Below are 16,615 nucleotides of genomic sequence, written 5' to 3'. Positions count from 1 at the left end.
TGGGTGAATTTGGCCATGTGGTTACCCTTCCCCACAGTTTCTAGCCTTATATCCAGCTTTCTATAATTTACAAGGTTTATTTTTATACTGTTGGTGGTTAGTTATGATTCACCGTTCCAAAAACAACCTGAAACCACCGCTTCGACACTTAAAGCACAAAAGTCTCATCCAACCATAATGAATCATATATTTATAGACTGGCAGAATAGCCTTTTAGTGCACCGACACCCATAGACATATACACATACATTTCTATAGCAGGACTTCTTAAAAGGGTGTTAATTAAATGTATTATTTTATTTTTTTGACTGTAAAGTTAGTGTAGTTTACAATATAGTGTCTATACCTGTGTTTGGTGGCTGGTCTCGCAATTTATTTTAATTTTTTTAAAGCAGCATACAAATTGAGTGTTGTCTCAGGTATTTCCCCAAGTTGCAGTGCGGCCAGAGACATTACATCACTGGTCAGGTGTTGAAAGGGAGCATGGCAGTGCTTCAATGGGTGGCGCGACCATTAGGTGGGAAAGAGATCATTCTCCATAGGGACTGCAGGGAATTGTAGTTACAAGCACAGCACACATGGAAGGAAGCCTAGCTGTGCCACAATGGGTGGGGTGGCGGCTGATATGTGGGAGGCAGATAAGTCACTTCCCCATCTAGAAACAAGGTATCCTGGGGATTGTAGTTGGAGAGAGGGCACAGAAATAGAAAATAGCCAGGTCACACAAACAAAGCAGCAGCGTTATGGGGGACTCCAGTCACGGCCATTTACCACCAACACAAGCACGGATCCTTGGTAAGCATGTCCATTACTTTCTGGCAGGTAAGTACTAAAAAGAGTTTACACAACATGGCAGCACATTACCGTGGTTGTAGGTCAGTGTTTTCCAACCAGGATCACTCCAGCTGTTGCAAAACTACAATTCCCAGCATGCCCAGACAGCCTTCGGCTGTCTGGGCATACTGGGATTTGTAGTTTTGCAGCAGCTGGAGGCACCCTGGTTGGGAAACACTTGTATAGGATGAAACATTTATATTGTTACAGCACTATAACTCTGCCCAGTATGGCATGCTTTTCTCGCACTTTCTGATCCGGCTCTTCCTGAATTTCCTGCATACCTGGTCCATGGTGAGGATGGCACCGGATGGTTCAGGGATTACAATGCGGGCAGAATTCTTTTACGACACCTTCTGCAGTAGGATTGTGCCTATTAGAGTCTCTGTAATCTCTCTTGCACATTAATATCATTATTCATGGTGTGCTCACCCTATGGAGCACATGCATGTTCATGTTTTTTCCGAAGTCGTTTACTGTGGACATAGAATCATGGGAGTTGTAGTTTAGAAGAAAAAAAAAACTGCAGTAAGGCACCTCCAGGAACCCTTTTCTACTTTGTATGACCCAAAGATCCCTCCCCGCCATAGAAGTATATGCAGCTAACTTCTAGGCCACAGTTTACAAACCATGATTTAAAGAATATGCATGACTGATAATGCAGTTACTAACAGGGACACCTATAGATTCTGGTAGGATGGAACTCCTGTTGTAAAGACATGCTTTATAATGGGGCATGGTGGGTTCATTGAGGGTGTTACCATACATAGCCTCATTTAGACCATTCAGCTTCTGATCGAGAAGATTTTGTAGAAGCAGTCAACATTAAATTTGTGTTCTATCAGGAACATATGGGATATTATTGATACCAAGATTGGTAAAGTTGACTCCTGCACGGAACCCGCTGGATTTTGTGCGGTTTGGCCTCGGCAACGTACCGCCCAGCGTTAGTTGAGTCTCCCCACACCATACTGTGCAGAGTACGTGAAGCCACATATCTGGAGTGACACCTCCCCCACCAATAATGTTTAATGGTTTGGTCTTGGTGCTGAGTCCCCTTTGGAAAGCCTAAATTTTTATTTTAAGAGTACCTGTCACCAAATAACGTTTCTAAACTAACTCAGGCTATGTTCCCTAACTACTCCTTACACCAAAAAAAAAAAAAAAAAAAAACCTGTATATCTTAACTTTCTTCTTGCTCACATAGTGCAATCTCCCAGCAGGAGAAAGTGGGCGTTTCCCAGCAGGCATGACATCACTGAAGCCTGCTGGGGGACCACTTCCGCCCTCACATCATTGCAGAGCTGTGATGAATAAAAGGCCTCAAGCTCCTTGCATGTTTCAGTCTGTGTATCTTTCGGTAAGGCTCTTCGCTGCATAGAGGCTCACTGAAAGCTGCAGTCAATCAAGCTCAGTGCAGAGAAACACTTACTGAGTTTGGTCTCCTGCCATTACAAGCAGGAGACCAAAATCTGAGATTTTGACCAGACAGAATGTGTCCTGGCCAAGAAGGGAGAACCCTGGTGGGCAGAAGTATACAGCAGAAAAACAAACATTTTTTTTTTTTTTTTTTTTTTTTTTTTAAAGGAAGCCAACTACAGAAGTTATTTATTTGGCATAAGGAATCAAATATTAAAAAATCATATTTAATGACAGTGCCCGTTTAATCCATACACCACGCACTCAGCTTTCCCCACAAATCACAACATGTAAGCAGCTTGTTTTGAGTTTATATACAATGTAACCACTGCGGTTTGGTTGGTTACATAAGTGGTTTCTATACTAGAACAAAAGCCGACTTGTCAGTGGTTGGAGATTATCTACTAGATACAGGTAGCTTTTCCATTGACCTTCTACTTTATGGCAGATCTTGTAACGCAACATATTACGGATTCCTAGCAATGAATAAATCAGTTTATGATCTTTCTGCTCTCTAGACTATCGATTGAGAACACATTTACGTTGCTTGTGCTCCATGAACTATTGATGAGCGTGTACATTGTATTTATAATCTATAGTGGATGAGGCTACACGGATGCATGATCTTACTGCTCTGCTGATCCTTTAGAAAAGATCAACAGGGGAGAAGACCATTATGTCATCCATCATCTCCTATAAACAGAAGGAAACGTGTGGAGGTGAAGCTATCAGGGTAGAAGCAGCTGCGATAGGACATAGTAGGAAAGGGGACATCTCCTTTGTCAAATGGCGTATTAAAAGGCGAGGGGCCGTGAACTTTCACTTGAAGACGACAGAAGACACGAACCTGAAGAAAGAGGGCAAGACTGAATGACAAAGTGCAAAAAAGAGAAAACATATATACAGCACTGAGAGACAATGGAAAGATATGTTCCATGAACAGAGACATGGTGGAAGGAATTAGATACATGCATGTTAAAGGGGTATTCTAGCTTTACACATCTTATCCCCTATCCAAAGGATGGGGGATAAGATGTATGATCGCAGGGGTCCCGTCGCTGGGGACCCCCATGATCTCGGTGCAACCCCCAGCATTCTGTGCCGTCACGCCCCCTCCTATAGACATGAATGGAGGGGCGTGGCATCACTAGGGGGCATGGCCGTGACGTCACATCCCCGTCTTAGAGACAGTGCCCAGCACAGAATGCCAGGGGTTGCACCAAGATCCCCGGGGTACCCAGCGGTGGGACCCCTGCAATCATTCGTCTTATCCCCTATCCTTTGGATGGGAGATAAGATGTATAAAGCTGGAATACCTCTTTAAAAAGGGATACTCCGCTGCTAGACATCTTATCCCCTATCAAAAGGATAAAGGGTTAAGACGTCTGATTGTGGGAGTCCCACCGCTGGGGACCCCCGCGATCTCCCTGCTGCACCTGGCGTTCATTTAAAGAGTCGGGTGCAGCGCCGGAGGCTCGTGACGTCATGGCCACGCCCCCTCAATTAAAGTCTATGGGAGGGGGCGTAAAGAAAGTCACGCCCACTCCCATGGACTTGCATTGAGGGGGCATGGCCATGACATCACGAGCCTCCACCCCGCATAGCCAGTCATCCAGCATGGAGCAAAGTTCACTGCGTGCACCAGATGTCTGGGGTGCCGCAGCAGAGTTCGCAGGGGTCCCCAGCAGCGGGACCTCCGCGATCAGACATCTTATCCCCTATCTTTTTGATAGGAGATAAGACATCTAGGAGCGGAGTACCCGTTTAAAGATCACTTATCAATATTCCTTCCTGAGAAGCTATGTAAAAGACGCTAAACATGGCAAATTCCAGACTCACAAAGAGTCATTAAAACAGCAGTGAAAAAAGTAAACCAATAGGGAACGCATGCTTTAAAAAAAAAAAAAAAAGACTGCAGTTCTGTTGGGGTGGGAAGAATAATGTAAACATGTGTGGTAGCCCGGTACCGTATTTTATACGTTACCTGTATAGAGGTCCCCATAGTCAGAGTCCCTAGGACGTCGGGGTCCCTCTTTTGTAGTTTTTCCCTTGTCACCTCTCACTTAGTCGATGACTATATACAGTGGTCCCTCAACATACGATGGTAATTCGATCCAAACGACCCATCGTTTGTCGAATCCATCGTATGTTGAGGGATCCGTGCAATGTAAAGTATAGGAAGCTATACTTACCTGTCCCCACCGCTCCGAACCAGGTCCTCACCGCTCCCGCTGCTGTCCCAGGGGCTCCCGATGCTGTCCCGCTGCTCCGGTGTCTTTTCCGCGATCCTCCGGTGTCTTGCGCATCTTCTGCAGGGTCCGGGCCTCGCTTTCTGGTGACGTTATTACGCTGCTGCGCCGGCGCGGCGTGCGTAGTGACGTAATAACGACGCCGGAAAGCGAGGCCCGGACCCTGGAGAAGATGCGCAAGACACCGGAGGATCGCGAAGTGGACCCGGAGCAGCGGGAATAGGTAAGTGAACCTGCTGGGGCACATTACACTGGTCTCCGACAGCAGCTTAAGCATTTTGCGCTGTCGGATAGCAGTTAATGCGATGGCCCCGACATATAAAAGCATCGTATGAGAGGCCATCGTATGTCGATTTTATCATATGTCGGGGCCATCGTAGGTCGGGGGGTTACTGTAGTAGCTCTATTTAATATAAATATTAATACAAGTATAGATATGTATATATTTATTTATCTACCTGTTCAGAGGTAGCAGGACCTGCAGGTCACGTGATCAGGTTGAAACTCTATGGTTTTGCTTTAGGACCTTTGGAGGTTCCTGTGACGTTTTCACCCACAATGCACTGTAACGGTGAGTGACAGTTGTTATGGACCAATCCAAAACGGCCCTCCCCTGCCCATATAAGGGACCTGCGCCATCTTGATCCCTCTCTTGGGTTGCTGACTCTGGAAGAGGTAGGACCTCCGCAGCTTACAAGGCGATTTACTAGGCCAAAGCCTTGCGGCCTCGGCCTCTAACCTAGCGGATAGACTAAGCAATTCCCCGCTTCTCATCGCAAGATCACTGGACCTAATTACTCCCCTAAATCCAGCGGATCTCTGCTATACAATCCTCCAGAAGCCAAATTGGGCTTATCTGATCCCAACCGACTGTCAATCGCTGCTCAGATATATGTAAAGAGACTCTGTTATCTGGACTGTTACTATTTTTACATGCACAGAAACTCCTCAGTAAAAAATTCCTGCAAGTTTTCAGTTAACAGTGGTTGTGGACAATCCTTTATTTCTGCATCACCTATTGCTCTTGGGAAGGGTGGCAATAGGCCTATCAAGAAACACAGCATTTAACCCTCACCCTGGCGTCACGAGTGACAAGGGTTAACAGCGCCCTTAACTATCCTGAACAGCAACACCCTAAATACCCTACACTCCCACAAGACAGTATCCTCTCATCCGCCACCACACATGCAACTTGTCAAAGTCATAATAGAACTGCACAAGGTACCAGATATGCAATGTCAAAATCAAACATGTAAAGCCAAGTTCACACTTTGTTACTGCAGTGTGTCCCTGCTATGAGTTGGATCCCGTCAAGACAGGTATGCGGCACATTGCAGTAGGTCCCGTTCACTTTAATGGGCCAAATGTAGTCAATTAGTTTGGGCCGCTTCCTGCTCATATACGTTTAATTTAATGAAATAAACAGCATAGCAGATCCCGTTTTTGAGTCCAACTGATTAAATGTATACAAAACAGAAAGAGGTCTGAATGTAGTCACTAGCTGACTATATTGGAGCCAATAAAGTACATGAGGCCGGCTGCAGTGCATCACAGTATACACCGACATCACAGTATACACCGACATCACAGTATACACCGACATCACAGTATACACCGACATCAGTGTCAGCCATTGGGATACGAAATACATGCATCATAGTAAAGATGGAACAGATGAAGTAGTGACTAAAACAGGACGAGTGGAAGGAAAAGGTTTCCTCAAGTTCTTCTGGTGAGAGGAAGCAGGAGACAGGACAGGAAGTTACATTTATCTACCCTTTCTATAGTATGGGTTTTAAATTACTTCTATTAAAAAATCTTGATCCTTCCAGTACTTATCAGCTGCAGTATACTACAGAGTAAGTTCTTTTATTTTTGAATTTCTTTCCAGTCTGGTCACAGTGCCCTCTGCTGACGCCTCTGTCCATGCCAGGAACTGTCCAGAGCAGGAGAAAATCCCCATAGCAAACCTGCTCTGGACAGTTCCTGACATAGACAGAGGTGTCAGCAGAGAGCACTCTGGTCAGACTGAAAAGAAATAGGACTTCCTCTGTAGTATACAGCAGCTGATAAGTACTGGAAGGATTCTATTTTATAAATATAAGTAATTTACAAATCTGTTTAGCTTTCTGGCACCAGTTGATTTAAAAAAAATAAATTATATATTCCCATGAGAGTACCCTTTTAGACAAGTTATACACAAAGCATACCTCACCCGAACCCAGGAATTTCAGCAGAACTGGATGACCATCTAATTTTTATAGGAGCCTACTGAGGGAGTAAGGAGGGAATTTATTAAAGGGGTTATCAAGGAATAATAATAATAAATAAATAAATAAAATAAACAGAGCTAATTTCTTTTGTCTCCAGTTTGGGTGTGGTTCTACAGATCAGTTCCATTAAAGTGATACCACACACAACCTGGGGACAGACGTGGAGCTATTTTTTAAAATAAATTAGCTCTGTTTTTTTGTTTTATTCCTGAATAACCCCTTTGAGATCAGCATCTCAGTTCTCCAACCAGAGATGAACGTGCTACCTGCTGCAATCACTCCCTGTCTGCTCCTCTTCCTGTGGCATCGTTCAGCACAAGGCAGCTCATTCGTCCCTTAAATGTCCCCATAAAAAATAAATACGTGTATAGGACCGAGATGATTATGATGTAGACTGTAGGGGCTGATAGGAGGTGATGACATCACTCAGGGGGTTAATTTGAGCTCAGAAGACAAGATGCAGCCAAACCTCCTGAGAAGGCAGAGAATGGTGCATCATCTCAGGAGGAAGGAGCTGCTGAAACACCACCACACTGACAATGAGAGGACTATAAAACTTCCTGTTGGGGTACTTCAAGCAAAAACATGCTAAACCCAGTACAATGAGTGATAACACTATATTAGTAAGTTATATATCTTGGGCTAATATGTAAAAAAAATTTCCGAGGAATACCACTTTAATAAATTTGATACGTAGAAAGAGCACCGAAACCTTGTTGGACTGCTGGTTTCAGATGCTTGACAAAAGGCCTGTAGACTGATACATTATTTCAAGATCTACAGCCTACTTAAAGGGGTACTCTGTCCCTAGACATCTTATTCCCTATCCAAAAGGATAGGGAATAAGATGTCTGAATGCGGGGTCCAGCAGTTGGTACCCCCGCGATCTCTGTGCAGCAGTGGCGGGGGTCGTGATGTCATAGTTACGCCCCTCGTGAAATCACGCCACGCCCCCTCAATGCATGTCTATGGAAGGGGGCGTGGTGGCCACCATGCCCCCTCTCATAGACTTGCATTGAGGGGGCATGGCATGACATCACGAGGAGTACGGCCGTGACGTCACAACCCCCGCCACTCGCTCCAAGCGTTCAGAACAAAATGTTCTGAACGCTGGGGTAGCGGAGGACCCCTTTAAAACTCCAGACATGGAGACCCCTTCACAGTTCGGCATGGATAGATGCAGTCGGCCAGGTTGCCCAGAATAAAACTTGTACATAGAACTTGCTGTGCATCGTACGTTTGCAACGGCGACCCGACTGCCCAGTGAGAACTGTCTCTCTCAACGCTGTACTGCTCAGAGCACGTGGCACCACATCTGTGGAGTTACCCTTTAATATATACTTTGCTGTAATCTCATTCCATACACAGATATGGAGATAGGACTATCTTTATGATGGTTTCTTTTACATAACACATTAAACCTAATGACTCAAACAGTCTTGACCCAGTGGAGAAAAAAATAAAAAAAAATAAAAAATAAAAAAAAATAAAAACACAAAACCGGTCATACCACAATTATACACTATATTAAAATTTTATTTCATTAAAGGAGAAGTCTCATGCTGGTATGTACAGGAAAAACTTATCCTATCCACACTTAGTCCACTCTTCCACAGAATGGCGCGTCACGACCCCTCCATATATCTCTATGGGAGAGCCAAAGATTGCCGAACAGGATGAGGGGATATGATTTAGACTGCCGGGGTCCGAGTGCTGTGCCCCCCCACATATCCCTTATCCTGTGGATATGGGATACGTTTTTTCTGTACATACCGGCATGAGACGACTTCTTTAAAGGGGTACTCCCATGGAAAACTTTTATTTTTTTAAATCAACTGGTGCCAGAAAGTTAAACAGATGTGTAAATTACTTCTATTAAAAAAAAATAATAATATTAATCCTTCCAGTACTTTTTAGGGGCTGTATACTACAGAGGAAATGCTTTACTTTTTAGATTTCTCTGCTGTCCATTTTAGGAAGTGTCCAGAGCAGGAGAAAATCCCCATTGCAGACATATGCTGCTCTGGACAGTTCCTAAAATGAACAGCAGAGGTCAGCATAGAGCACTGTGGTCATGACATCAGAGAAATCTAAAAAGTAAAGCATCTGCTCTGTAGTATATAGCCCCTATAAAGTACTGGAAGGATTAAGATTTTTTAAGAGAAGTAATTTACAAATCTGTTTAACTTTCTGGCACCAGTTGAAAAAAATAATAAGTTTTCCACGGGAGTACCCCTTTAAGAAGGAATCTATGCTCCAGGGTGATAAATTGGCCCTTTGCTTCCTCCCTGATTGGTGCACACTAGTTGGCAGCCAGCACCAATGCCCACAGTGGGGTGCAGATTATTTGTTAAATGGATGACATGACAGCCACAATATTTCTAGGCCCAGCCTGAAGCCCTGAGAGGTCTTCTATATGTGCTATGGGGCTCCTGTGCAACTTTACCCCCAAGTCTCTTGTCTCTGTATCTCTATCTCCACTTGTAGTAACTCAGGTTTCTTAGAAAAAGCAGCTGTACCCCAAGTGGTCCTGGGAAAAAAAACAAATTCATGTAGGTCCCCTCCAGTAGGAGACACAGATGATAGAATGGGGTCCTGATTGATTCCAATAACTTGAGTGGTCCATTGGGCGTCTAATATTTAACAGTTCAGTGGAGAACCAATGTGCCTCCAGCATGCCTGGATAGCCAAGGGCTGGGTAAAGCATTAGTAGATCTACAACATTTTAGTTTTGCTCTGTGGTGGTTTCACCCCAAGCGTGCCTTATAGTGCATGTACGACAATCAGCAAGTTCCATGCACAAGTTCTGCTCATCAGAAATGGGCTCGTGCACAGAACTTGCTGGGCGTCACCCCGCTGCCTCTGTACTGCCCAGCATTAGCTGTGTCTTTCCACTCTGATCTGTGCCGATTGGGCGGGGGAGTAGTTTTGGATTTACACTTTATGGGTACATTCCCACACAGCGTATTTGCTGCTGCATATTTTATTTTCCCTGTTGAAGTCAATGGGTAGGAAAATACGCAGCAAAATACTCCACGTGGGAATGCATCCTAAAAAAAAAAAAAAAAAATGCCTTATAGCAGCACTGCAGCAAAAGATAACTTCTCCCCATCCACAGGGAGCACCGGAGATGCCAGAGTACAGCACCCGGCTCTTTGGCGCTCCCATAGAGAATAAATAGAGTGAGTGCCGTCCCCCGCACGCGCTCCTCTGAAGAGACATCGCCCATTAAGGGGATTGCGGGGGGGGGGGGGTCCTGTGGAAGGAGTTAAGCTACTTTTCATTGATGTACCCCTTTAAAAATAATACTTTCTTGCCTTATCACCCACACCTGGGTGCCTGGGCCCCCACTGCTCACCGCTTCTTGGTGATTTACTGACACACAGGAAGAGTCCGACATCACCAGGAAGTGGTGAACAGAAGGGACACGTGGAGCATCTTCACCCTTCTTAAAACATTTCCTTTCTCTGAAAATCCACTTTTATGCCTTGGCTACCCCTAAGACTTTCTGTAAATAAAATAAAGTTAATGACGGTGCCACTATACAGGTGAAACATGAAAGACATAACCATCACAAAACCACGTTTTCCAAAATCTCAGTATGAGGGCATGACGTTTTCGTATGTTCCTGTTTTTTCTGCCGAAAACGGGACGTCGACATATAGTGATAATGAGAGTAGCAGACCTTAGTCACTTCTATGGGCGAACCTAGTGACTCTGTTCGGGATGTTTTCGCCAAGCTTAGCGGATTCAAACGTTTAGCGGAATTCCTAAAAGAAGTAAAGGGTGACGCCCATAAAAGCGAACGGGGTCCGCTGCTCCCATTAACAGTATACATCAGTGACCCGTTTTGGCGGGATGACAACAGATACGTTTAAATAGGGCAGGAATGCAGTACAGGCCTATCCTAAGAATGTGTTTACACCGCGTTATCGATGTCCGTATACATTTTATAGAAAAAATTATAATAATTATGTGTTAATGGGTGCCATACAGAATAATCTGAATCCCACTGACTTGCATTATAAAAAAAATATATATATATATATATATATATATATATATATATATATATATATATATAATAAATTTTTTTTTTTTTTTTTTTTTTTATGTCTATTTTTTCGGCGCACACAGTAGCACATTTGACCACCTTTCTGAATTAAGCAAAAATTTAAAACGGACTGTGACAAAAACAAAAACTCAGTGTGAACCCAGCCTAATTCACCCAACTAAATAATCCTTTATGCCCCATCGGAAAACTGCTCCAAAACAGTCCCAAGAATTGGAACATGATGAATTCTCAGCCCATAAAAGTCAAAAAGGTCAATTAGAGATAGGATCGGCTTTAATAGGAACGCCGGCTCAACGTGGCACAGGTAGGACTCAGTGATGCACAGCCAAAATTAAAAAAAAAAAAAACGTACAAAAGCTTTTAATCCCAAAAGGTGCAACACGTTTTGCTGCACTTGAGCCGCTTCTTCAGGCACCCAAGTTACACAACACTGCAGGGTGAGCGGTTTTCATGCGTTTCCCCTCACATTTTAATACTATATTGAATTACACTATGGAGCGCTCGCACTTTCGGTTTTTAGAAAAGGTCAATTATAACATGTATCTATTTATATTTTTATATTATAAAACTATTGTACTCAACATGTACACTAATATATATATATATATATATATATATATATATATATATAGTATTTATTTATTTTTTACACACACTAAAATAAAAATATATTTTATTTATTTATAATTTTTTTTTTTTTTTTTAATACAAACACTATATATATTGCACATGTATATATCTGTATTAAGGAAAGCACAGTAAAATCTCTTAGAATCTTGCTAGGACTCATCTTTTTGTTTGTATTAAAAAAATTATTATTATAATAAAAAAACAAACATTTATTGTAAAAATTAAACAAAAATAATTAAAAAACAAACAAAGTAGTCAAAAAAGCCCAGCAAAACATATGACCTAAAAAGTTCAGCAGAGGTGATTAAACCAATGTTGCAATTCCTGTCCAGTCTTTCCACAACTTCCTGATACAAATGTAACAAGCAGAAAGGGGTGAATACAAGTTCTCCCTAACCCAGTGTTACAAAACTACAACTCCCAGCATGCCCGGACAGCCTTCGGCTGTCCGGGCATGCTGGGAGTTGTAGTTTTGCAACAGCTGGAGGCACAAAACACTTACCTAATCCCTAGCCCACCAGTGGCTGTTGCTAGGAATTGCATGCACATGGCTTAAAATGAGCACCTACCTGCTCTCTTCCGAGTGTTTGTAGAGGCCCTGGACTGTGCCCTCTGGTTCTCAGCCCTTGGTCTTCCCATGCAGCCTCCCATGGCAGGAGTGTGGTCAGCAGATCCCCATGCACAGCTTCAATCCCTCTGCTATCAGCTTGATCTATGGCTTCTTAAACCAGAAGAGCAGCTCCACCAGGCAGGGCAGGTCAGATCCCACTGATTTCCAGCAGACACACAACACAGTCTCCAATAAAACTTTTTCCCTTCTTCATGTCACTTGGGCAGGCGATTTCCTGCTTTGCCCTCTGCCAGCACCATGCAGGAAGTGCAGCACCTTGGGTGCAGCTGGGCAGCAGCAGCACTAGTCATGGAGAAAGTCTCTTGCAAACATGTCCTGGAAAACCTTCAGCAACAACAAAAAAAAACACAAAGTGGCTTGGAGCTTCCTGGCTTCACTAGTCATAAGGGAGGAGTGATCTACAACCCCCCCAGTCCAGATCAGCACAGACCAGTCCCTTCCTGCATACCACAAGCCTATTGCTTGTTTGCAAATAAGGAGCTTGTGTTATTTGTTTGTTGGGAAATATTTTTTTTTTTTTTCCCTCCCCTTTTAGAGAGACTAAGAAAGATCCACCTCTCCCTCCTCCCCATTCAGGTGACACAGCCACTCAAAGCTCCACACTTTGGCATACAGGTTAACCCTTGCAGCACTGACCTCCTGCTGCTGCTGCTGCCCAGATAAGATCTCCCTGCTGTGCACTGAGGATTTTTATTATTATTATCTCCCTCCCTCTTGTTTCTCCTTTTTATCTTCTTGTCTCCTCCTGCTGGGTCTAAATTCTATTCATTTAAATCCTCTGCCTAAGGCAGTGTTTCCCAACCAGGGTGCCTCCAGCTGTTGCAAAACTACAACTTCCAGCATGCCCAGGCAGCCTTTTTTTTAAATTGTAGTAAAAATAAAAATCTCACCCCAAATTACAGCAGAAGATTCCTTAGGCCAGTGTTTCCCAACCAGGGTGCCTCCAGCTGTTGCAAAACTACAACTCCCAGGCAGCCTTTTTAAAATTGTAATAAAAATAAACATCTGACCCCTAATTACAGCAGAAGATTCCTTAAGCCAGTGTTTCCCAACCAGGGTGCCTCCAGCTGTTGCAAAACTACAACTCCCAGCATGCCCAGGCAGCCTTTTTTTTTTTTATTGTAATAAAAATAAAAATCTCACCCCAAATTACAGCAGAAGATTCCTTAGGCCAGTGTTTCCCAACCAGGGTGCCTCCAGCTGTTGCAAAACTACAACTCCCAGCATGCCCAGGCAGCCTTTTTTTTTAAAATTGTAATAAAAATAAAAATCTGACCCCAAATTACAGCAGAAGATTCCTTAGGCCAGTGTTTCCCAAACAGGGTGCCTCCAGCTGTTGCAAAACTACAACTCCCAGCATGCCCAAGCAGCCTTTTTTTTAAAAAAAATTGTAATAAAAATAAAAATCTGACCCCAGCTGTTGCAAAACTACAACTCCCAGGCAGCCTTTTTAAAATTGTAATAAAAATAAACATCTGACCCCTAATTACAGCAGAAGATTCCATAGGCCAGTGTTTCCCAACCAGGGTGCCTCCAGCTGTTGCAATACTACAACTCCCAGCATGCCCAGGCAGCCTTTTTTTTAATAGTAATAAAAATAAAAATCTGACCCCAAATTACAGCAGAAGATTCCTTAGGCCAGTGTTTCCCAACCAGGGTGCCTCCAGCTGTTGCAAAACTACACCCTGGTTGGGAAACACTGGCCTAAGGAATCTTCTGCTGTAATTTGGGGTGAGATGTTTATTTTTATTACAATTTTAAAAAGGCTGCCTGGGAGTTGTAGTTTTGCAACAGCTGGAGGCACCCTGGTTGGGAAACACTGGCCTAAGGAATCTTCTGCTGTAATTTGGGGTCAGATGTTTATTTTTATTGCAATTTAAAAAAAGGCTGCCTGGGCATGCTGGGAGTTGTAGTTTTGCAACAGCTGGAGGCACCCTGGTTGGGAAACACTGGCCTATGGAATCTTCTGCTGTAATTTGGGGTCAGATTTTTATTTTTATTAAAATTAAAAAAAAAAAAGGCTGCTTGGGCATGCTGGGAGTTGTAGTTTTGCAGCAGCTGGAGGCACCCTGGTTGGGAAACACTGGCCTATGGAATCTTCTGCTGTAATTAGGGGTCAGATGTTTATTTTTATTACAATTTTAAAAAGGCTGCCTGGGAGTTGTAGTTTTGCAACAGCTGGAGGCACCCTGGTTGGGAAACACTGGCCTAAGGAATCTTCTGCTGTAATCTGGGGTCAGTGATCTACCCCCCACCCCCCTCACTCATACCAGGGGGGGGGGGCACAAGGAGCCACAGGGGTCCTGCTGGGGAAGTGCTTGTGTTTTAATGAGATTAAAGAGAAAAGCTCATGTATATCCTCCCTGGGCGAGAAGAACACAGGGCGACTTTGTATTGTGGTTTCAGCAGATTGCAATCTCTGCTGGGGCTGGATGTTAAATACAAAAAAAAAAAAGTTATTTTCAGGATAAGCATCTGCAGAGGTAGCCGGGTGCTGACAAAGGAGGTTTCATTTGGGGTTGATATCATTGTGTGCCCATTGAGCGTGAGGTCGTTTTTATTATTGGGTTTTGTGGCGTAACTGGCCTCACCCTATGCCAACGCCGCCCGTCTTTGTGCAGGCGGTATTTTTAGATAGGTGTGCTGCTCCTGGAAAAAAAAAATCTCATTTGTAATCTCAAGTGAAACTATATATATATATATATATATATATATATATAATTATTTGTTTCTATTTTTATGAATTAATACATGTGTGTATATATATATATATATATATATATAATTATTTATTTGTATTAGGTAAAATAAATTAAATTAAAAAGAATTGTACTTGAAATTAGAGATGAGCGAACTTACAGTAAATTCGATTTGTCACAAACTTCTCGGCTCGGCAGTTGATGACTTATCCTGCGTAAATTAGTTCAGCTTTCAGGTGCTCCGGATGGCTGGAAAAGGTGGATACAGTCCTAGGAGACTCTTTCCTAGGACTGTATCCACCTTTTCCAGCCCACCGAAGCACCTGAAAGCTGAACTAATTTATGCAGGAAAAGTCATCAACTGCCGAGCCGAGAAGTTCGTGACGAATCGAATTTACTGTAAGTTCGCTCATCTCTACTTGAAATGACCCAGGCCAATTATCTTTACCACAGTTTTACATAGAAGCTATCAAGGTTATTACAGTGGGAAAAAAACATATATCTCAAATGTCTCATTTTATAGTCTCAAGTGAACCTTGAGACTATAAAATGAGACATTTTTATTTTGTTTGTTTATTTATTTTTAATCATTCATTAATTAATGTATTTTTAAATTAGCTTGAGGTTAAGTTTACACTTTTTTTTTTTTTTCTGGCAGTTTTTAAGCCAAAGCCAGAAATGTATTCAAATGGAATAGGACATATAAAGGAAGGACTCACACGTCTCCTCCCTTATGGATCCACTTCTGACTTTGGCTCAAAAACTGCAGTGGCAGATATCCAAAAACTGGCAGAAAAAAACCAAGTGGAAACTTATTCAGAATGACACAGGCCAGTTATCTTTACCACGATTTTACGTAAGTGCAATAAAGGTTATTAGGGTTCAAAAATTATGAATAAAATAACAACAACAAAAATTAAAATTTATGCTAAAGTGGAAAAAAAAAGTTGAGTTCTCGTACTGCAGTAAGCGCATGCAGCAGAAACCATGTCCACATTATGCGGGCGGCAATACTACAATTTGTGGCTAGGTTACCACAGTTTTTTATTCTGGCATTTTTTTGGGGGGGAAAACTGCCACTGCAGTTTTTGAGCCAAAGTCAGAAGTGGATTCAGCAGAAGGCTAAGTTTCCACATGTTTTTTTTTTCTGGCAGTTTTTGGAAAAGGAATAGGACATATAAAGGAAGGACTTACACTTCTCCTCCCTTATGGATCCACTTCTGATTTTGGCTCAAAAACTGCATGGACAGTTTTCCAAAAACTGCCAGAAAAAAGAAACAAGTGGAAACTTAGCCGGAAGGTGAAGTTAAAGGGGTATTCCAGGCAAAAACTTTTTTTTATATATCAACTGGCTCCGGAAAGTTAAACAGATTTGTAAATTACTTCTATTAAAAAATCTTAATCCTTCCAATAGTTATTAGCTTCTGGAGTTTTCTGTCTAACTGCTCAATGATGATGTCACGTCCCGGGAGCTGTGCATGATGGGAGAATATCCCCATAGGAGAATATCCCCACAACTCAACTTCAGAAGCTAATAACTATTGGAAGGGTTAAGATTTTTTAATAGAAGTAATTTACAAATCTGTTTAACTTTTTGTTAAAAAAGTTTTTGCCTGGAATACCCCTTTAAGACCTTCCTTTATATTTCCTATTTAATACACTTCGGGTTTTGGCTCAAAAACTGCAGTGGCTGTTTTCCAAAAATGTCAGAAAAAAGCCTGTGTGGAAACCTAGCCTAAGGGTACGTGCACACGCGCAGATTTTTTAGCGGGTTTGAAAGTGGGCGGGCTCTTCTCGGCTGTCCA

The 16,615-nt window shown here is 42.7% G+C and overlaps 1 protein-coding gene across 1 annotated transcript in view; it reads right to left on the bottom strand.

The window, feature by feature from the left end:
• UBTD1 (ubiquitin domain containing 1) overlaps nucleotides 1-12,593 on the bottom strand; it is a 62,113-nt gene extending 49,520 nt beyond the window's left edge. The window contains exon 1 of the mRNA XM_056530867.1: nucleotides 12,050-12,593. Within this exon, the coding sequence (XP_056386842.1) occupies nucleotides 12,050-12,131 (82 nt within the window). The 5' untranslated portion in view covers nucleotides 12,132-12,593. The remainder of the gene's footprint in view (nucleotides 1-12,049) is intronic.
• Nucleotides 12,594-16,615: the final 4,022 nt, after the last annotated feature.

Source organism: Hyla sarda, chromosome 7 (assembly GCF_029499605.1).
Source record: "Hyla sarda isolate aHylSar1 chromosome 7, aHylSar1.hap1, whole genome shotgun sequence".
Classification (NCBI taxonomy): domain Eukaryota; kingdom Metazoa; phylum Chordata; class Amphibia; order Anura; family Hylidae; genus Hyla; species Hyla sarda.
Note: the sequence above shows the minus strand (reverse complement) of the source record. Positions and strands in the feature narration are given on the sequence as shown.